Genomic DNA, 22,912 nt, shown 5'->3' on the forward strand with positions numbered 1-22,912 from the left:
GTATTTTTTAAAATCAGGTAAAATCTTTTGTAAGAAACATCATCATGTAGATTAAATCGACTGACAAATCTTGCACAAACCATTCAGGCCTCTTTCACAATTTTTTATTCCCTTAACAGAAAAATCTCAGTTTTTCCAAAATATTTATCATAGTATTTAGTATTTAGCATGAAACTTTGTACCAGCTCTTTGTTTTGGAGCTCTGACCAATCACACAACTGTGTCAACTTAACAGGGTAATTTTAATGCCAAAGGTGTGAAAGATTAAAACCTTTAGCATAACAATGTCATATAAATATAGCTGACAACAAACTCCACCAAGCCATTACTATAGCTCTAGAAGAGTGCAAATTAGGACATAAAGTGCAAACAGGGCATTACTGAGGTCAGTCAATACTCTGCATCATCCTGATTATTACACACAAAATTTTTTGGAAGGTTTTTCCATGCGTTATATACGTGTGTTACCTGTAAATTGTTAATGTCATCCCTACACAGTAGAGCCTAACACATGAACACAATGTTTCACTTTAAAATATTTGCACTGGCCTCCACTTCCATTTGTACAAATCATCTGCACAGCTGCAAAAACAACTGTGAGTGTGAGGGTTCTGCCTGTCAAATATGTAAAAAGAGCTTTCAAAAGAAAATATATGCTCTCATAACGGGATCATCAGCAGTGATCAGTGCTTTGTCTAATTTATGTGTTTGAAAGTGAGAACTCTAATTAGGGAGATGTTAAACACACAAGAAAATCAGAACGAGAGAGTACCCATCTGTCGATTATGCAAAGCATTCATTAAACATGCTCGATTTTCCATAAGGGGCATTTTGAACTCCATTTCAACACCTCTGAGTTTGGTGTTTGAGAGAATCTATGAAGACAGAATGCAGGCCTGGCGCTTCTGTCGCCCATACAGGAGGAAGCCTATAGCGGTACGCAGGTCCTCCAGGTCCAAGTTGGACAGAAAGCTCCTCTGAAGCTCCGCCTCCACCCCGTTCCCACCAGGTCCACTACAGCCCTTCAGGAGAACCACAGCAGACTGGCACAGCAACCAATCAGCCAGCTTCCTCATGCCAGCACTATCGTGATTGGCCAGGGCCCTCTGACCCCAGAGGCTGAGATGTAGCATGTTAGCTGCTACGCGGGCACTGGGGCGCTACAGAGGAAGAACAACAGTGTCAGTGCAAATTTAAGTTACTTTCATGGCTATCTGGAGTCATTATATTGTACCGATCATCAAAGTCAAAATGCTATTTTCAAATGTAAGGATTATAGATCCATTTTCAGTCACACCAACAGACTGAGCACAGTGTTTGAACAAATCCCTCAAAGCCTTTTTATTTACCTTGTATGGATTCGTTCTGAGCAGTAATTGTATCACTAACTGCAAATCAGCTGGAACGCTGGGAGGCAGAGGAGGGAGTTCCTTCTCCTGGTAATTAGTGCTCTCCAGTCCCCCTGTTCGATAGAAGGGGTTCTGCTGTCCAAATATCTCATAGGAAATGGCACCCACAGCCCAGGCATCAGCTTTGCTGTAGTCGATCACCACACCATTTCCTGGAACTGCAGTGGCCACCTAACAGCATAAAATAGTATGAGAGATGGTGGAAAATTCCATCCATCGGTCGGATTGTGGGGGGGCTGGAGCCTATCCCAGCGGTCATCGAGTGGGAGGCGGGGTACACCCTGGACAGGTCGCCAGTCCATCACAGGGCCACACAGAGACAAACGTGACAACAACCACACACACGCTCACTCCTAAAGATCAGTTATAGAGTCACCAATTAACCTAACATGCATGTTTTTGGACGGTGGGAGGAAGTCGGAGTACCTGGAGAGAACCCACGCATTTACGGGGAGAACATGCAAACTCCACACAGAAAGGCGGTGGCAAATTCATATGTAGTTATTTGTGGTAACGTGAAAAAAAAAAAGAAAAAGAGGAAGGTTTAATGAGAATAGAAACAAAAGACAGATTCCGCTGAAAAGCAGATTTTATGCCCAATCAAGATGAACTATTATTGTGTGGGCCTGGCCCTTAGTGGGACTACAATTTCAAACATGCAATGTTGACAGTGATTCATAAAGGTCTGACCTTGTCAGATGGTTTTCATAAATAATTACAGAAGAGCATATTATGTAGTTGACAGGGATGTCCCGATCCAATCATGCGATCGGAAATCAGGGCCAATCACGTGATTTTCAGTGATCGAAATTGGTGGAAATGATCGGATTTAACCTTAAAAACAACAATTATTGCCATGTTTCATGTTTTAAATTCATCCTGAGGTACAAAGAGATTGTCAAATGGAATGATAATGGCTTAACAAGTTCCACTACATCAATATTGTTGCATTTACGGAAACAACACTGTAACGTCACACAATTTACAGCAGGCGAGGAATGGGCTCTATAATTGTCACACTCATACAGTGGGTCTGCATGATGAGATTAACTCGATTATAGCTATTGTTGGGTTATGCTCCTTATCTGAGCAAGGCTAACTATCCTTGGATATATGGCGGTGAATGTATCGAATTACTGGCACAAAGCATGCCATACCCCAGTACGATAGGTAGAGCTGTACCCATTTCAACTATCGCTAATAGAGCCACTGCCGATTGACGTCTTCACCACCACCACCAACAACAACAACAAAACTAAGGCATTCGAGAAAGATGGCGATCAAAGAGCAAGATGAAGCTATGTCCCTCTACATTTAGTTTGTGATGAGCATGGTTATGGCACAAACGCGATGCACCACGTCGCATTCTCTATTGTTTATTTCTTTCCGACGGCGGCGAAAACAACTGTAATATCGTCTCCTTCGACTTCCGGGTGATGATCCCGGGAAAAAATCTTGAGCATGTGCAGAACGCTCGATCCAATCCACTTTTGTCTACATGCACATTCAGTGTACATTTGGATCGAGTTATCTCGGTGACTTAATTCGATCGTGAGTAACCCAATCTGATCCGCTTTTTTGTCAGATTAAGGTGTCTACATGAACTGAATAACTCATTGTAATGAGTCTTCTTGTAAATTAGCCATTAATCCGATCCGATGGCACTCAAGTAACAGCACTGAGTGTCACACTTCCGCATTTGGTTGAGGATGCAATCTTACTTCTGGTCGGTGTTCACATAGCAGACAACAGCAGCTATTCATGGTGGAGTCTGAGAAGAAATTTACACGTTGCCATTTAGAGTTGCCAAAAGTCAACATTAATGACGTAGTCGGATTGTTCTTCAATAGATTTGATCAGCCATCTGCCCCTCCCCAGGCCCAGTCTTCCATGTTGCAGTCACCCTTCTCTGCACCCAGAGCTCACGGACCCTGCTCCTCCCTCACCGACTCCTTCCACTCCACAAGACTCAGCTCAGGACCACCCCCCACTGCTCAGTTCATTAACACAACCCCCTTACCCACACCCCCCCAACACACAGCCTCCCTGCTCCAACCTGTCCTTCACAACAACCCAGGTGAGAAACCAGCTCCAGAAGATCAAGGCAAGAAAAGCCACAGGTCCAGACAGCATCAGTTTCAGCCTCCTCAAGTCCTGCGCAGATCAGCTGTGTGGGATTGTTGCATACATGTTCAACCTGAGCCTGAAGCTGGGGAGGCTGCCATAGCTGTCGAAAAACATCCTTTGTGGTACCTGTGCCCAAGAACCCACACCCCAAGGACTTCAGCAGCTACAGACCGGTGGCACTAACATCCCACCTGATGAAGACCCTGGAGCGACTAGTCCTTGTCCATCTCCGTTCCTTGCTGAGTCCATCGTCGGATCCACTGCAGTTTGCCTACCAACCTGGCACTGGAGTGGATGATACTGCGATCTTCCACCACCTCACATACTGGACCACCACCTCACATACTGGATTTTGGATTACCTCACCGAACATCCACAGTATGTGAGGACCCAGGATTGTGTGTCCGATGTAGCTGTCTGCAGTACAGGGGCCCCGCAGGGAACGATCCTGGCTCCGTTCCTCTTCACCCTTTATAATACAGACTTTTCCTACTACATGACCACTTGTCATCTGCAGAAGTTCTCTGATGTCGGCCTCATCACTAATGAGGACGACAAGGAGTACAGGGAACTCACTGCTCTGTATAAGAAAGGCCAGAGCAGACTCTATCTGCTCAGGAGATGGAGGTCTTTTGGAGTACATGGGGCACTCCTGAAGATCTTCTATGACACTGTGGTGGCATCATCCATCTTTTATGGAGTGGTCTGCTGGGGGAGCAGCATCTCGGCTCTGTCCTGGGATGCCCCCTCGACTTAGTGGAGGTAGTAGGAGGGAGGATGATGATGGCTAAGCTGTCATCCATGATGAAAAATGACATCCCATGCAGGAGACTGTAAAAGATAGGGAGAGCTCCTGCAGCGACAGATTGCTTCATCCGAAGTGTATGAAGGAGCGCTATCACAGGTCCTTCCTTCCTGCAGCTGTCAGACCTCACAACCAGCAGTGCTCCCAGTAGACCACACACTCACAAGACTGTTTACAGTTTAACAGTAAAGTAGGGCTGTAAAGTCCTAGTCAATTGGTCGACTTATTGGTGGCTTATATGGTACGATATGGTTTCACAGGTAATAGCCTGTCTTCAGAGAACACCCCCCTTGTTTTCACTATTTTGGATTAGCCCAACCCACTAGAGACAAGTAGATTGAAGAACGTCCACGTTATTCAATGTCCGGTGGTTTGCTGAATATTTATTTTTATTTTGAGGGTTTCATTTACAGTGAGTCTTCCTCTACCATCCATGTCAAAGACATGTGGCAGAATTTTACCAAAATAGATGTCGGGAAAAAAGTCGAAAGCAAAATTTGCAAACAACATTTTGCATTCAAATTTTGCATATCACAGCTCGACTACAAACATGGCGTATCATCTAAAAACGGTAATATTTCAATATTATAGACTATTAATATCAAAATAAACATATTTCAATATTTTTGTCTAATAATCGTTTATTCGTTTTATAACAAAGGCAGCATCCCTCACATACAGGCCTTTTGTGTTTAATTACCTTCTTGTGCTAATATCAGTATATTTTCGGTAATCATGGGCTACCATATTGCACAGATGCACGTGATGCAAAACGCTGTCAGAGCCGTCATGGTCGAGTTTGCCGTCAGACTCGATTGCATACTAATGCATTGCTGAAGTATCAGATCGGGACTCGGTATCGGCAGATACTCATCAAAATCAAATGAGTCGGACTCGAGGGCAAAAAAAAAAAAAATTTAATCGGGACATCCCTAGAAGTTGATGTTGTACTGGGGAACATTTCAGGATATCTGGATTGGTTGTTTCCCAAAATATACAAGCAGCTTTTTTACTGACATTTGTAAGCAATAACTTTAACACTATCAGACAACCTAATGATAATAAAGAACTAATTAAGCCTACCTCAGGAGCCATAAGGGAGGCATTCCCTCCTCTGCTGACCCAAATGCTGTTGAAGGGCAGCTGTAGACTAGAGTCAATCTGGGCCAGGCTGCAGCCGAAGTCAGAAATGACCAAACAGGGGCAACCATCTGCAAAAAAACAACAACAAAAAAAGCAAAGTTAAATCAGCTGTGCACAACAGATAGAAACAAATCTGTTAATGTAATAAATTTTAAATCTCACCTGAGTCAAACTCCAGCAGCACATTGTCTGATTTAAGATCCCTGTGAGCAACTCCCTGCCTACACAAATGGTCCACCCCCTCCAGGAGCTGCAGCAACATCAGAGAGCCCTGCCTGCTGTCTGGCATGGACACCTGCAGGTACTGTCGCAGCGTGCAGGGATAGCTGTGGAACACAAAACAAAAGGTTTTGAATGATATCAAGAAACATAGCCAGAAAAGCACTGTAAAGCAGAAGTAGACGTCTTACGTTTGTTACATAGCACTTTCTAATACTAAGCTAGTAAATTACATTAATTTGAAAAAACAAAAACAGAATTCATTATTCACACCCTGTCTGAGATTTGGGAGAGAAATTTAGCAGGTCTTACTTTTTCATAACCAAGAAAAGAGTACGATTGTTGCCCAGGCCGGCAGGGTTTAGCCTGGCAGGCAGAACATCTGGATACTCTTCCTTGGCACCTGGTAGCAGGGGGACATCTGCTGTGAAAGCACGGTGAACTCTGATAACATTAGGGTGAGCTGACACTCTTTTGGGCAGGACACCAAATTGTCTGCATGAAAAGAGGTCAGAGATTAGATCAGTACTACAGAGCAGAAACAAAAGCACTAAGGACACAGTATCTACCCATCCAGTGGAATCTGTTCTTTCTCCCGCTTAAGGGCAAGAGGGCCTGCAGGGACCAGCTCCTGTGACATGGATTTCAATATTGCTTCACTTGACGACCCTGCCTACAAATAATTAACATTAAAAAAATGTCAGTCAGCACTTATGTGGGCCTGTTCTTTTTTTGTTTTCTCTCTTGAACTGAATGTGTAGGAGATCACTCACCCCAAAGTTCCACAGCATCTTGATAGCCAGTGGGAAGTTTCTAAGAGAGCAACATGACAGAGATTGCACCGTATGACTTCCAGCTCCATCTTCATCGTCCCTCTCCTCCACCAACACGCACTTTCTATCGCTCTCCTTTGGACGGGCAAAATGTGCTGCAGCTTCATAGACAGCTGCATTAGAGCCTTTCCCGATCTGGTTGCCTATAATGTAATCCTCCAGTTTATATCCAGAGGTGACAGGCATCAGAGAGCTCTGGAACCTCTTCTTCCTAAACACAGCCTGCAAGAAATAATATTCAAGACTCATAAAAGTAGTTATGCTCACATTTTATGCTTGGCCTTAAGTCAATCACTGTAAGCTCTGAGTGCAAAATAAATATGCTTCTAACTGTGTGTGTTTTTACAAGAGCCAGGAGGGTTCAAAACACATTTGGGGGACTGTAATCTATTATTAATCCCCCTTACTTTTTTATTTTTTTTTACTCCAAGGAACAAGACTTTTTAAAAGAAATTTTAATGTGATCTTTTTAGGTGGTCTTGATCAACAGTTCTCCAGGGTTTCTGAAAGTCTTTCAAACTTTCTTTGGACATTAGCTTCTTTTTTTACTCATTTTCAGTTCAGTCCTTGTACCTGAACGTTTTCAGAGGAATGTGTTCTTTGGTTTGTGAAGCTACTAAATAATGACCTTTACATCATAAAAGTATTTTAAAAAAGAAATTTAATAAATAAAAACACACCTGGCTAAATGGATAAATCACTGTTGTATGAACACTTAATAGAACTTGAAAAGGCTGTTCCAGTGAGAACTGTGAGAATGCCGATGAAGTTGAATGGGAATAGCTGACAATGCTAAAAAAGCGGAAAAACTTTCAATTGCTGAAAAACCCGTTGCTCAGACCCATTCAAAATTTGAAAGATGTCTCTAGCTGAAAGTCTGTAGAAGTAGTTAGGCTGAAGAGAAATTTGCTGAAAAACAAGTCTTGGTTGAAATAATTTGAAGTTGAAATAGCAATAGTGGAATGATTTAAACCTATTGGAAAAACGGAAGATTTGATGAAAGGGGTGAAAAAAAAACTTTTTTATGTTTTTGAAACTGTCACATTTCAAAATTGGCTTTATATTTGAAAAAGCCGCCCCATTTGGTAACAGCTGAATGTCTTGAGACCCGTTTAAAATTTGAATGGTGTCTCTAACTGAAAGTATGTAGAAGTAGTTAGGTTGAAAAGATGCTTAATCAGCATTCTCACAATAATATTAACTAATAATTAATTTTTGATGGGTGCCAACGGAGCTACTGAGTGACAGGGGCTGTCATGTTTTATTGTATTAGGAGCACACATAACACAGGCTGGCATAAAGCTGTTATAATAGGCCAGCCATCTTGGCTCTGCCCAAATAGGCAGTATTAGAACAGGGCAGCCATCTTAGCTCTGCCCTCATAAGCAGTATTAGAACAGGGCAGCCATATTGGCTCTGCCCTCATAAGCAGTAGTCGCTGTGTGATTAATTGGAGCTACTGGCCGCTGAGAGACAGAGGCTGCCATGTTATATTGTAATAGGTGCACATGCATTTCTCTCGTGAGTAGATAAAATTAACCTGTTATAGCACACAAGGCCCAGCTGATGTGTTCAAAGTAATGGGAAAATGTGAGTAAGTGCGCGCTATCGCGCGCATTTGTGTCCTAGATGGCTGGCATGGACCTGTTATAACAGGTCAACCGTGTTGGCTGTGCTCTCATAAGGAGTAACAGCTGTGTGATTAGATGGAGCTACTGCCCGCTTACAGAAAGAGGCTGTCATGTTATATTGTATTAGGAGCACACATAACACAAGCTGGCATAAAGCTTTTTTAATAGGGCAGCCATGTTGGCTGTGCCCTCACAAGGAGTAGCAGTTGTGTGATTAGTTGATTAGTTGGAGCTACTGCCTGCTGAGAGACAGAGGCTGTCATGTTATATTGTATTAGGAGCACACATAACAAAGGCTGGCATAAAGCTGTTATAGTAGGGCAGCCATCTTGGCTCTGCCCTCATAAGCAGTATTAGAATTGGGCTCACTGAATTTTCAACTGATTTTCAAGCCGGTTGTTTTAATATAAATTCCAGACATATATTTGTGATACAACATAGATTGATTAGTTTATATATTTATATTCAATATATATATATATATATACATATATAAATAAATATAGCATCTTTTTTTTTATTTACATCAGACATACATTAGAAAAGTGATTATTTAGATAATATTTCAGGATAAAGATTTCAGGTATTTAAGGATAACTCAATCATGCCTTGTTTTAAAAAAACAGTATGTCTTCTATGTTAATAGAATTGTGCATTTTAACATCAGGGAGGTGACATTGATGTTTTTAAAGGTTTATATGAGGGTTCATTCAATCGGAACAATTTCTAATAGTGCATTTTATTATCATTTAGTGGGCACTGCGTTGTGTTAGTGAAATATTAAGATTATGTAAGAATTTGTCATGACACTTTGCAAAGATGGTAAGGAAAATCAAGCACGGATGGTGTCACCCTTAAACAAGTTGACTGTCCAGTGCTGTCAAAGTCTTGTGGTTTAAAGTGACAGCTGCAGACAACTGAACGGTCCTTTGGGATAAAACCTCTCCTCCTGAGTGCTGCTGCCCATGCCTGCCTGACTTATTTATATTTTGGAAACCTACACACAAAACAACTCCAGCTGAACAACGCTCAGTTCTCCATGCTTATGTTGCTACAATTCCGGTACATAACTTACGTTAGTCCTGACGTTAGTAATAAGCTAGTGTCATTTATGTTATCTTAAGAGATACATCAAATTCAACACCTTCATAACAGTTAAATAATATAAAATAACTTCTTACTTGTGAAATGTTATTTCCAAGTTTATTCGTTTCGGCATTTCTTTCACGGGAACATCCGTAAGCAGCACAAAAGTCTGGCACTTTGCCAGATGCACAACTGTCAGAACCACTCTGACAGTCTGACTGCTGTCAGAAACCCCGTCCCAAGATGGTGGCCGTGTTGACGTGCCTGACAAGCCCGAATGCGGCATCTACGCGTATATATCTGTTATTAGAACAGGCCAGCCATGCTGGCTCTGCCCTCATGATTAGTTGCTATGGGAGACAGCTGTGTGTGTAAGAAAGAACAAAAGTGCCATCACTTTGTGTCCTTAAAATCTTGGGTTTTAATACTGATGCGTATGTCAGCATTAATCAGCATCCTCACAATTGTTTTCCTGTTTCCCTTTATTATTATTATTCCATACGCTTTTTGGCGCTTAACTACTCCTGCATACTTTCACCAATTTCTACAATTTTGGTATCAAAACGTTCAGCTCTTTCGGGAGATTACTGCTATGACTGTTGGTGTTTCTAACTTATATACTTTTTAAACTATTCAACTTTTATTCAACTTTTCATTCAAGTGAATGGAAAGTGCTTTCAACTGTTCAAAAACTTCTTCCTCTTTCCTACCTAACTACTTCTGCATACTTTCAGCTAGAGACACCAGTCAAACTTTAAACGGGTCACAAGACATTCAGCTATTACCAAATGGTGCAGCTTTTTCAAATATTAAGGCAATTTTGAAATATGACAGTTTGACATGAAAAATACCTATGCATTTTAAGGAGATTCTGCGTTTGACTTTTGGTGTTTCTAACTTTTATACCTTTTAAAATATTTAACATTTTATTCAAATTTCATTATTTGAAATTTGAAATTAAATTTCAATTTAAATATTATGCCAATTTTGAAATATGACAGCTTCAAATAAATGAAAAATACTTCTGCCTTTTTTCTTCTGTATTTCCAATAGGTTTAAATCATTCCACTATTGTTATTTCAACTTTGAATTCATTCAACCAAGACTTCAGCAAGTGTTTTTCAGCAATTGAAAGTTTTTCCACTTTTTTAGCATTGTCAGCTATCCCCATTCAACTTCATCAGCATTATCACTGCTGTTTTACAGGAACAGCCTTTTCTAGTTTGAAAGTATTTACCATTACTTTTAAAGGGAGGAAAATTTGCACAAATGCAAAAAACGTACAGAATAATAATGAAACAGGAAAACAATAGTTTAAAAACAGCATTCTCACAATAATCAGCAAAGGTCCAATTTTAAAGCATACCATTGGGCTCTATGTTACAAACAGACTTTGTTATTAGCAACAAAGATATAATTTGTTTCCATTTCTTTAGATGCATCAACGAAATACACCAAAGAAAACATAGTTTGACTGACATTAAATAGTATTTTTGCAACAAGTTGATTCCTAAGTTCCCTTCCTTTAAAAATATTTGAGGAGTGGAGGACAAAAGTGACAGGCCTAACATATCTAAATTCAAGCGTTTATTGTCATATATACAGTACATGTTAGAAAACTGTTCCTGTACAATGAGATTCTTCCTTTGCTGTCCGCAAGAATGTCGATAGATTGAATAGGCACGATACAGTAAAAAAGGCACAATAAAGTCATATCTAAAGCCGATGAACAGTATCTGAAATTCATGTCCTCGAGGAACGGGAAAAAATCCAGCAAAAACCTCACACAGGACCTGAGAGATACATCTGGTCCTTCAGTCGATCCATCTACTGTTCACTGAAGCCTCATCAGAAATTGTCTCCATTGAAGGGTGGCTGTCAAGAAGCCATTCTTAAGGAATGGAGACAGGGAGGAAATACTGAAGTATGCCAAATGATACAAGAACTGGACTGAAAATCAGTGGCAACAGGTTTTATGTGGGGATGAATCTTCCCCAGAGCCTGGACCTCAACATTACTAAAGCAGTGTGGGATCATCTTCACAGAAAACGGAACAAAAGGCTGTAGACTTTTGCACAGTACTGTAACTTTAAAGTTTGACATTTTTTCTTTTAGTCAATAGACTGCCATCATCCCCATAAACTCATTCCAAAACAAAAAAGGTAAACTGTCCTAACTGACACCTGAAATCCAATTACATTAAACAATACTGTCTGGAAGTGGCTTTTTTTTTAAATGACCAGATTAAATGTTTATACAGCTTCCTACTTCTTCTTAAAATGATGTTCTGAATGGAAATAAAGTGACAACGTTTACTCACACACTAAAATAGGCTTCCGTACCCAATATGAGGCAGACATACCTGTATCTCCTGGCATGTTGCAGCACTTCGTCTGTCGTCCTCGAGCTGTTGTTCTATGAGCCCCACACCGAGGCCAAAAGCCAAAAACACGGCCCTGTTACGCCGGGATCCACCGGTGAACCTTCTTCTAAAGGCGGAGGACTGAAGTTGAGCTGCCAGGCCCTTCAGAGAGGTGCGGTAGTAGTGGTACCGGGACGGCAGGAAAGCCTGAGGCTGAACGGTGTGGACCGAAGAGCCTACACAAAAACGGCCAGCTCGGAGCTTTGCTGCGACTCGGCCGGCAGATTTGAGAAGACCAATCTGAAAGAACGAGCGGCCCAACTCGAGCCCTCGACTAATCCCGTGTTTCACAGACATGTTAACCCGAAAAGCTGACTTTAGATAGTTAAAACTCCCTATGTGGGTCAGTCAGTGAGCGTGTTGTTTGCGGCAAGGGCAATGTTATGTAAACAAACAAACTACAGATGAGCATGCGCGGAAGAAATGTCCTCTTCTTCTTCGTTTTCTCCTTGTTGGGGGAGCGGCAGGGGGTCTTTAGCGGCATCTAGCGTTTAAGGTATGCACAAAACGACTTCATCTTAAGGATTGCATGTGACCATTTTGTGGGTTCTTTTTCAAAAACCCACACTGTACAAGTGTTTCTCGTTTTGTAAAATACAAACAGATAGTAAGATAGTAAGACTATTTTCATACAGTACATGAGTGCTGACCAGTCAGTCTCAGAACTTAAAGATGTCTGTAATAACAGTATGACTATGTTAGAGAGAAAAACAGCAGGATACTTACAATATTTAATCCATTCATCCATCCATTTTCTATTCCTGCTTAATGCGACTGTCGGGCCGCAGGGGGGCTGGAGCCTATCCCAGCGGTCATTGGGCAAGAGGCGGGGTACACCCTGGACAGGTCGCCTGTCCATCACAGGGCCACACAGAGACAAACGAGACAAACAACCACACACACGCTCACACTCCTAGGGACAATTTTAGAGACACCAATTAACCTAACATGCAAACTCCACACAGAAAGGCCCCGGGTGGGGATCATTTAATCCATTCAAATAATAATAATAAAAATGACTTAATAGCACAATTAATTCTTGTCACTCCTCTCAGCTCCGGGTTTACATTTTTATCAGTAAATCTGTAGTTCAGTAATTTACCATGGAAACACTATTTTGTATATAGATGTATAAGATGGGAAATATTTGGTCATAAGAAAATATGTTCAACAAGTTCACACAGTCACATCACTAACTACACACGCCTGTCAAGGAGCGGCCAGCAGCATCATTCGTTAATCCCTGGTCGGCTCCTTTTTTTGTTGTTGTTTTAATGTTGTTATAAGCCATATGTCACAATGTGACATATTTTTATTTGATAAAAGAAAACAATTATTCACATATACCGACCGAGGTACCTTTTGTTACCCCCTGTGTGAAAAGCTCAACTTAATCTTCTGTCTTTTTGAGGCCCTGTTCCCAAAAACAGCAGCAGAGGAGGCAGCCTCTTATTCTTTGTTTGAGGCAGGCTAAACTCATACCTAGACAGGCAGATATGTTGCAGAAGAAAAGCTTGGGCTGCTAATGATGGATCCCAGGCAGGTCAGGAGCATCATAAAAAACTATTTGATACAGTAAAAAGGGGAAACCCATAAAGTATAGCAGTGATCCTTTAAAGGAAGTTTTGTATTTCAGCTGAACTAACTGAAAACGCAAAACTTTGCCCTTTGACCAACCTAATCTAGCTGTGGTTGGTTTTCCTTAAAGTAAAGACATCTTGACAGTAAGTCATGTAAAAAATGCAAGTCAAGAGATTCAGTGGAAAAAAATCACAAATTTGAGGTAAATATTGACATCCTTTCTCATCAGGCTTCTCCCAACTCTGCAACTAGTTTTGGCCCTTTAGGAATTCAGAAAAGAATTCTAAATAATGTTGACAGTGTTTTTATTTTCATTCTTCTATGAACAGGACAAAAGCTTGCAGGCGGAACAATACAGGTCATTTTCAGCAGTTGATAAACAGCTCACATTCATATTCACTGCAGATGGTTTATTCTCTAATTCATTGTCAAAAGTAACATCAGAGAAGTCACTTTATGAACCCAGTGCTTTAGTCTTCAAAGCTGTACTAGATGAAGATGCTAATGAATATGACTGGTTTCAGAAATTTTCCAGTGTTGTCCAGCTCTATGTAATGATGAACATATCTTTAACTTTATTACTTCCACTCCCATCTTATTCTACGTGCAATAATAAAGTAAATGATAATAATAAAATTGTTATCATGCATTATCTATATATGAAAAGTATTGAGGACTGAAAAAAGAATTATAATGTAAGCATTTTAACATATGTCCAGGGAAATCTTTGCATTTAGAAATGACTAAACTAAATATTAATGGTTACAATTAACCTAATGAGATAGAGTTAACAGTCAATACTATAAAAGATAGAAACAATCCTCTGCAAAACAACTCCATGGGTTGCTTATTCATGCAGCCAATGACGACTCTATAATTACATTCAGGAACATACAGGATATATTATGGTGTTTTCCTCTTAACCATCATGTTCTTCTAACCCCATTCCATGCTAAATTGTGGTTTTTTATGTGTTTTACCTATGTATCAGGCAGAAACGTGGCCAAAGTCCATGTAGCAAGGTTGATACTGCCACACAGTGTTGTAGCCCGGACTGCTCTGAAATCAACCGTGGACTGTGTTGCAACAGGGACTTTCTATGGTTGAAGATGTGTAGTGACAAATAACTGTCTGATGCGGAAGTGATGCAGTGAAAAGATCCACAGTATAACTCTCACTTGAACTGCAGTAAAATTTTGAGGTACAAACAACCCCTTTTGTCGTTTTGATTGGAGGATTTATTTAAAAGATGCAAAGGTAAAATGCTCAATAAGCCATGTTTTTAAAGTAAAGCAGAATTATGGCAACTGTTTACACCACGTCTCTGTCAATAATCCAATTGATCCACTCGACGTAGTTCCTCACTTTGGTGTAGACGCCTGGGAAGTATGGATTTGCACAGCTGATACCCCAGGAGACAATGCCCTCGAAGTAGTTATTGCAGACAAGGGGACCACCGGAGTCGCCCTGCGGATCACCAAGACAGAGCATAAGAGCAGTTTTTAATGTCAGAGAGCAAGAAATACCTCAACAACTAGAAGTGCTGTGAAAACTTCCACATAATTCTGAGTTGATGGATGATAATCTTGATGTCCCTGAGAACATTTTTCTATACCACCACAAGGTTATCATATTTAGTTTGTTGTGAAATCTCTCAAAAGCTGGTGGATGGCTACTACAGAAGTTCAGGTCACTCTTCACATGAGTTGTCCACTTCAAAAACCTGCAAATTAAATCTTTTACCTGTAATTTCTTAGAAATTCCTTGCATAATAGCATGCAAAATTAAACTATGAGCATGACACCAAATGGAAAATAATAGTGTTTTATAATAGTGATTGTGAGCATGGACAAAAATGCTTAATCAATTATCATTACATATAGCACAGAAGCAGAACCTATTCAGTGTTGCATGCATTTTTACCTGGCAGGAATCTTTGCCACCATACGGAGATCCAGCACACATCATGTTTTCAGTGATCCTGCCCCAGTAGTACCACTTGCAGTAGGATATTTCTCTCACATCCACAGCCCGTAACACAGGGGAGAGGATGTAACTATAGACCTGTGTCACACCCCAGCCGCTCACCGTGCAGACATCCCCCCTGAGTCGGGGGGTGTTTTCATCAGGCAGTTTAACTGGCTGGACATTTAAGTTCAGCTGCGCCGGCTGACTCAACTGTAACACAGAGCAAAGTTGCAGCCACACAACAGTGAGATGCCGGCTAAGTAATTCCATCACTTGTCACTTGAATAGAAAAGTGAGAGATGTATGAACATGTCAAGAGCTCTGGATTCTGTATCTGCTAATGTACCTTGATGAGCATGATGTCATTGTTGAATGTCTTGTAGTTATAGTTGTGGACATATATTTTCGACACATTGAAAATCTGTTCAAATCCCTCTGCTTTGGTCAGACTGTGCTCACTTAACACGACTCTCATCAAATGGCTCCTGAGAATGGAAAACAAAACATTTTTTTAGCTCCTTTTGATACGTCATTGCTTTTCAGTATATGTGTACCTATGTTGTGTCAGTACTTACGGTCTCCAACAGTGGGCAGCAGACACCACCCACTGCTGGTGCACCAGGGTTCCTCCACAGAAGTGTTCCCCATTCTCAGTCTGCAGGGAAGCCTGATATTTGATCGAGTAGGGCTGGACCTCTTGACCTCCAATGATCCTTCCAGCATGCGTCTCTGTAGGCAGCGATAACAGGCAGTGAAGAGAGAGAGAGAGAGAGAGAAAGAAAGAAAGAAAGAAAGAAAGAAAGAAAGAAAAGAAAGAAAGAAAGAAAGAAAGAAAGAAAGAAAGAAAGAAAGAAAGAAAGAAAGAAAGAAAGAAAGAAAGAAAGAAAGAAAGAAAGAAAGAAAGAAAGAAAGAAAGAAAGAAAGAAAGAAAGAAAGAAAGAGACATATGAAATAACTAAATTAATATTGCGAGGCTTGTGATCTCAGAGTTACTATTCCATACACTATTTACATGCTCTTCAAAGCTCTGTGAAGGTACTGTTTAACATTGTTCAACCACATAAGTAAATCATTTTGTGTTTGTCCTGCATTACAGTTTCAAGGAACTTGCCTGGTTACCTACCTGAACATACTAAGAAATACAAAAGCAGCAGTGGTGCAGAGATTTCTTGTGGAGTCATATTTGTACCTCCAGCCTGTAAACACAGTAAACACGACTTAAAGCAGCTTTTACACATTTATACACAATAGACTAAATTATTATTTTTAGACTTGATATGGCATTATGCTTAACTTTATTTTATAGTTTTTTTTAATTACTGCAAATTACATTTACACTGTAAAATGTAGTGTTATCATTGAATATTAAGTATCACGTTTATCAAAAGAGGATCAAAGTCTTCTCCTCTGCTTACCTGAATGCCAAAACACCAGAATCTTCTGAGCTTCTCCAACTACTGAGACCAGTGCTCTCCTCTTGTCCTTTATAGTGTAACTGTATCCACGCACAACTCTTTTGTTTAAATTATCTTTTGGTCTTGTTGTGTACTGTAACCATCTCACACTGCAACAATGACGCTGACCTACTACATGACAAAGCTCAGGTGTTCTCTTGCATTATGTCCATTTAAAAGTCCTAGTTTTCCACCTAAGCAGAAAGTATTTAGGTTGGCAACGCCTCTGCACTTCATCATCATCATCATCATCATCAGCAGGTCATGGGCAAAATAAATTATCCCAGTCTTGGTGATTGAATGAAACTTGGATAGAATAATTTGAACTTTCTGAATGGCAGTATGAAATCTACAAAAAAAAAAAACATTCATTTCCAAAAGTCAGAGAGGTAAATCCATTAGTCCTAGAGGACTACAGTGCGTAAAATTTGAAAGCATTACTCTATGTTTTATGGTCCAACTTAACACATCTTATAATTATGTACTAGAGCTACATGATGACAAACAAGGGCTGCACAGTGGTATGGTGTTTCGCACTGTTGCCTAAAAGCAAGAGGGTTCCAGGTTCAACTCCTGGCCAGGACCTTTCTGTGTGGAGTTTGCATGTTCTCCCTGTGTATGCATGGGTTCTCTCCAGGTATTCAGGCTTTCTGCCACTGTCCAAAAACATGCATGTTAGGTTGATTGCTGTCTCTAAAATTGTCTTTTTCATGTGTGTATTACAACTCAACATATTCAGTTTTCAAAGAATGTCATTGGTATGAATATCCAACCCACTGCTATATACGGTACTATTTATAATATTACAATGATCTCTGTGCTCGTCCTGCTTCAGATAATAATTTTGACTCGGTTAATAACCACCATTCAAGCTTGTTAAAAATATTGTCCCCCAGTGATTGTTTTTGGGGGTAATGTTTTTTTTACATGCTTCCTTTGGTCATATTATCCATGTAGCAGACGCTTTTATCCAAAGCGACATACAAATGAAGATATAACAAGCTATATAAAAAGCTAACAATAAACTACATAGAAGGAACCCACTAGTCCGACTCTGTCAGAGGTGACAGAGTAGAGATAGGGTGCAGGCATAAAAGGAAGTGCAGAAAGATAGAGGGGGTAGGTAAGTACAAGGTAAGTGCTAGGATAGGAGATGCTCTTTGACGAGCTGAGTTTTCAAGAGTTTCTTGAAGACGGCCCTGTTCTGGTAGCGCTCGGTAGGTCATTCCACCATCGTGGGACGACACATGAAAAGAGTTTGGATTGTCTTAGGCGTGGTGTAGGCACTGCTAAACGACAATCCTGGGACGAACGGAGGGACCAAGTTGTGACATAAGCCTTTGCAAGAGCATTCAAGTAGATGGGAGCCGTTCCATTAAGCACTTTGTAGGCTAATATCAGTGACTTGAATTTGATGCGGGCGGCTAAGGGTAGCCAGTGGAGTTCAATGAACAGAGGGGTGATGTGTGTTCTTTTAGGCTGATCGAAGACCAGACGCGCCGCCGCTTTCTGGACCATCTGTCTAAAAACTACTCCATATTTCAAAGACACAGACACAATTTTACACACCTTATCGTCTCATGCTTTGCTGTTGAAACAGCCCTTCACTTGTCTCACTTCGAATGTGTTTTAGAAATTGATTTTACAGATTACTATTGACTCTTTGTGTACTTTCATCCTCATATTTCTCTGATCTTTTAGTACCACACAACCACAACCCTTTACGTGGACCCAGATCCTCTGTCAAAGGACTTATCTCTGATTCAGATGCCTGACTGAAGACCAGAGGTGACAGGTGGTCCTAAGAGATGACTATAAAGAACAAAAAAGAAAAATTACATTAAAAAATACTTTATTTATCCCACAGGGAAATTATATTTCTTTTTCAAACATACTTTCCATTCACAATTTTCCTTTCATGCCTTCTTTCTTTGGGATTAGAGCTATTTTTTGTTGTTTAAATTAGGTGTTTGAAATGGGCTTTCATGTTAGATGGAGAGCCTTTCCTGATTTTGAATCTTAATTGAGATTTTTGTTTTTATGGTAGACTGCAACACTGCTCCATTTTATGGTGCACGTGTGAAGCTCTTTGTAATCTATATAAGGATTACATTGTGTTAGGACATATGCAGCAGAATACCCAAATAACACTTATTGAGAAGAAAGATTTTCATATCATGCTCAGAGTGTACAGTTTGTTGTCTTCATTGCCCAAAACTATATAGAAAGTATTTTTTAGTAGAAAGCACACGTAGACTTGTAGTTTTTATTTTACATAAGTGCAATTATTTAATTTATTATGATACTATATGCTATGATAAACTGTCTTTAAACTTTGACAGAGACATTTATCTTTTAGTATTTTACAAAGAAGCCCCAAGAATACTACATTCATATTTTTCTATTTGTTTTGATTCTTTAAATGTCTGCATACATTTTAAACATTTGTTTAACTTAATAAGGAAATTAGTGATAATAAAACTTTGAAATACAATTTTAGTCATAATCCTACCAGATTTATGAAGATACTTGTGCAGTTTTAGTCCAGCAGAATGTGCTGAGTCATTGGTAGTGAGAAGTGATGATGTTGGTACAGCATTGAGTAGACCTCAGAGCCAGTACAGTCACACATTGAAAATTGAGATCATCCAGATGATTAATATCAAATTTCAGCAAAGAAAAATTATTTTATCACTTGATTACTTTCACAATTGTTATGCTTATAAACATGTTTCTCAATGTACTTAACCTCCTTAATCCATTCAAAGATAGTCTCTGTTATCTGTTTGACAACAGGTTTGTACAATGGATGAATTCTAACGTGTAAACATGAATCACAAAGACATGTCAATACAGTGCCAATATAATGTTCTATGTTCAAAGTTCAAATGTTCATTTCAACCCTTTTTTTTCAACTCACATAGCCTTGGGTATGATTAAAAATGTTGCTTATTCTGTGAATAAAGATTCATGGATTTGCTTTATCTGGCATGCCAACATCAGCTAGCAGCTAGCACCTAGTCTCTAGTCTGGGCTGAATTCTCCCTCTGTCAAACTGAGCCCAGGGTTGTACTGGCAGGTACCAATAATCAGGATCGGTTCCTGTAATCTTCTATGTGGAATATTCGTACTGTCTGGTGTAGCGAACTCAAGTGTGGAATTTAATACAAATTTAAAACATTAAATGACTCCAACATTCTTTTGTGGGGATGGTCAGTGTGTAAAGACCAGATGGGGGATTTCTACACCAAGGAAGAGAAATTTACAACAACCTTTGCCCCATGGAAGCATTTTGGGGAAGTTTCTCAGCCCCTCTTTCACAGACCTGCACCATAAACTTAGGTGGATACATAAATTACTTAGTGTTAACTAGGGCTGGGCAAATATTAGATTCTTTACTCGTGTTAATCACATGATTTCCTGTGAAGTTCCCGTAACCTTCTCTATCTTTGTTTAACCCGCTTAATCCGCGATTCTTTTCTTTTTTGACTGTTTCCTGTGAGTGCCGCAAAAGTAAGCAACATACTAGGCTCGCCCACGATGGACTTTTTCAAAATCAAAGCCAGTGAGCAACAAACATTGACAATAAAAATAATAAATATTAAAATTGCGTTAATGGTAGACAAATAATTGTTGTCGATAATGAAATCATTAGTTAATGCAAAAATGACACGTTACTGTGCCAAGCCCTAGTATTAACTAAGCTGAACAAACAACAGACCCTCTTAGGAGAATATTGGAGAAAACCCAGACTTTAACACTCCCCACCTTATCTGGACAAAGTAAACCAAGGGTGACATATACCCTGACTCTGAACCAGCCTGACGATAGACAGATGTTTCATGGCATGGAACTCTTAAAATGACCTTACTCAGATTCAGTTTCAGTCGAATATTGGAAATGTATTAAATGTGTTTTATATCTTTGTACAAGTTCTTTCAGGTTCTCAGTTAAATCACGAGCTGCGTTTTAATACCTTTTTCATGATTGTACTTGGAAGAATACCGAAGAAATCATTATTTTGGAAGATGACGAACCTGACTATGGAGCCACATTGCCCCTTAGTGGTCTATAGTATTGAATAGTTAAACCCAAAATGAAGTCAATAACTGGATATTTATATGAAATTATGCAACTGTTAACCGGTGTTTCCTGCTGTTTCTTCCTGTATTCCATGTTTAACACAGGAAAATAACATTGTTTGGTTCATTATTCATGTGTCATAACTTTACAGATATCCATCTGAACTTTGAAACTCATAATCATTACCTATGTTATGTTGTTATTTGATGTCTTTATGTCATAAGTCTATATTATATCTTTAACCTTAATATCTTAACAAGTTTAGAAGTGTTTTCAGAATCCACTAGACAAATGTTTATGGAACGGAGGAATGGAGAAATCAAGTTTATTTAGCTACAGTCACACTGCAGTTGCAGTTGCAAGTGTTACTGTCGCATTGAATCTGACATGTTCAAATCGAAATCAGGCCACTTTAAATGTGGTACCGAATCGGATATGTATCGTATAAAGACAGGTCTTGTATTACTTTGATTATTATTAGTGTTGTTGTTAGTGTTGGTCTGCTCAGACTCATGGGAGACGTGCTTGTTTCCTGCCGTTTCCATAGCAATAGCGACACTCCAGAGAAATTTACATTATACTTTTTTTTCAGCGTGAGAAATAGCTTGAGAACTTGTTGAAATTCGTGTGTCTCGTGTGACTTGATTTTTAGCATTACCGGTTGCCGTTGCCATGGTCCCTTCAGTAAAAACCATTGTGGCTTGGTTTATGGGCATGATGTCATCAATGATCAACTGCACATGCGGGTCACTTCAGGAACGTGAGCTGTTCACACAGCAATCTGTAGACAGGCCACATTTAAAGAGGTAATGTGAACAGCCAAACAAAAAATCAGATTTGAGCAGTAAATCGGAATTGTGCATTAAGACCTGCAGAGTGAATATAGCCTTTGTTTCATCCAAAATCTCTTAACGCCATAATTGGTCATCTTACATAACACGCTCAGGCAGACACCACAACAGTTTCAGGCATACCATTGGCTGAAAGTGTAGCATAAGCCTACGTCATGCCCCGCCTCCGCGAGTCAAACTCGGAAACCCATGATCTGAAGTAGAGAAGTCTGAGAGAACAGAATGAAACATCAATTGGCTGAATTTCATTCTCTCTGGTCTCCGCTGATTAGCTTTATCGCATAGCTGTGGTGGGTTGCTGTCCCATCGCTCTGGGCAGTTGGGTGTGTGCTGGGGGGGCTGTGTGGCTTCGGGCGTCTGGTGGTCTCTTGGGTTGCGGGAACTGGGTTGATCATTGCTAGGGGGGACTGTGTGTTGGCCTTGGAGGGCAGTTTTGGAGGCGGTTGCTTTGGGACCTCCGATGTGTCCGCATGTGTTGTTCTTTTTTTTTTTAGGGTGTTGAGGCATGTGGTGGGGTGAGGCGGTGCTTTTCCTCTATTGGGGGCAGCCTGGATGGGCCTGGGTGATGGTGGGTCTCAGGCCCGGGCTGCTGCGACTGGTGTGACTGCGTGGTTTGTTTGTTTGTTTGTTTTTTTCTCTTTTCTTTTTTTATAAATCCTTATATCTTATCACATCACGCTGGCTTCAACTTTCTGAGACTGCTAATGGAGCTCTGTAGATTCAAAACAGAAATACCAAACTAAAGCTCTGATGGCACACTGTACTCACACCTTCACATTATTGCCCTGTAGCAGCTGATACAAGTGAGAAAATGTGCCTGACTTAACTTCTCAGGAACAGCATGAACCAACATGGATGTTGTGTTCACTCTTTCCACTCCTTCAGGGAGGGTCTATATATTTTGTTTATATGACGTCGATTTGGGATTTGACGAAAACCGGAAGTGATTTTGTTCGGAAAATAAAACGAGAAGAAAGGGGAAAAGAAACGGGAACTTGTTTGCCGTCATTAAAAGAAGCATACCAGCTACGGTTACATGCTGCCATTCCGACATCTCGCCATTCCAACATGGGTCTCCAATTGTCGGAATGGCGACATTCAATTTTTTATCAAACGTCCCGTCATTCCGACACTTTTTTCCTCCTATGGTCGGAATGGCGGTATGTTTTTTTTTAACATACCGCCATTCCGACAGTTCCTTTTAATAGCCTATTTTTTACCCAAAATATTTTGCACTAATATATGCCGGCGCAAATACGCCCTAAAGTTTGGCGCACAAACTCTGCACATGCAGATGCCA

At 40.2% G+C, this 22,912-nt stretch overlaps 2 protein-coding genes across 2 annotated transcripts; both read right to left on the bottom strand.

Annotated features, from left to right (window-relative positions):
* Nucleotides 1–87: 87 nt before the first annotated feature.
* Nucleotides 88–12,098, bottom strand: pink1 (PTEN induced kinase 1). Its single transcript, XM_072366259.1, has 8 exons — nucleotides 11,616–12,098; nucleotides 6,477–6,758; nucleotides 6,273–6,376; nucleotides 6,016–6,198; nucleotides 5,647–5,810; nucleotides 5,425–5,552; nucleotides 1,350–1,580; nucleotides 88–1,160 (listed from the first exon to the last, which is right to left on the bottom strand). The coding sequence occupies exons 1-8, from the start codon at nucleotides 11,970–11,972 to the stop codon at nucleotides 876–878; spliced, it is 1,734 nt and encodes a 577-aa protein (XP_072222360.1). The 5' UTR covers nucleotides 11,973–12,098; the 3' UTR covers nucleotides 88–875.
* Nucleotides 12,099–14,426: 2,328 nt separating this feature from the next.
* On the bottom strand, nucleotides 14,427–22,666 carry LOC140271905 (trypsin). The gene is made up of 5 exons (XM_072367209.1): nucleotides 22,636–22,666; nucleotides 15,800–15,953; nucleotides 15,571–15,709; nucleotides 15,180–15,434; nucleotides 14,427–14,723 (listed from the first exon to the last, which is right to left on the bottom strand). The coding sequence occupies exons 1-5, from the start codon at nucleotides 22,664–22,666 to the stop codon at nucleotides 14,568–14,570; spliced, it is 735 nt and encodes a 244-aa protein (XP_072223310.1). The 3' UTR covers nucleotides 14,427–14,567.
* Nucleotides 22,667–22,912: the final 246 nt, after the last annotated feature.

Source organism: Leuresthes tenuis, unplaced genomic scaffold (genome assembly GCF_036924035.1).
Source record: "Leuresthes tenuis unplaced genomic scaffold, fLeuTen1.0.hap1 SCAF_16, whole genome shotgun sequence".
Classification (NCBI taxonomy): domain Eukaryota; kingdom Metazoa; phylum Chordata; class Actinopteri; order Atheriniformes; family Atherinopsidae; genus Leuresthes; species Leuresthes tenuis.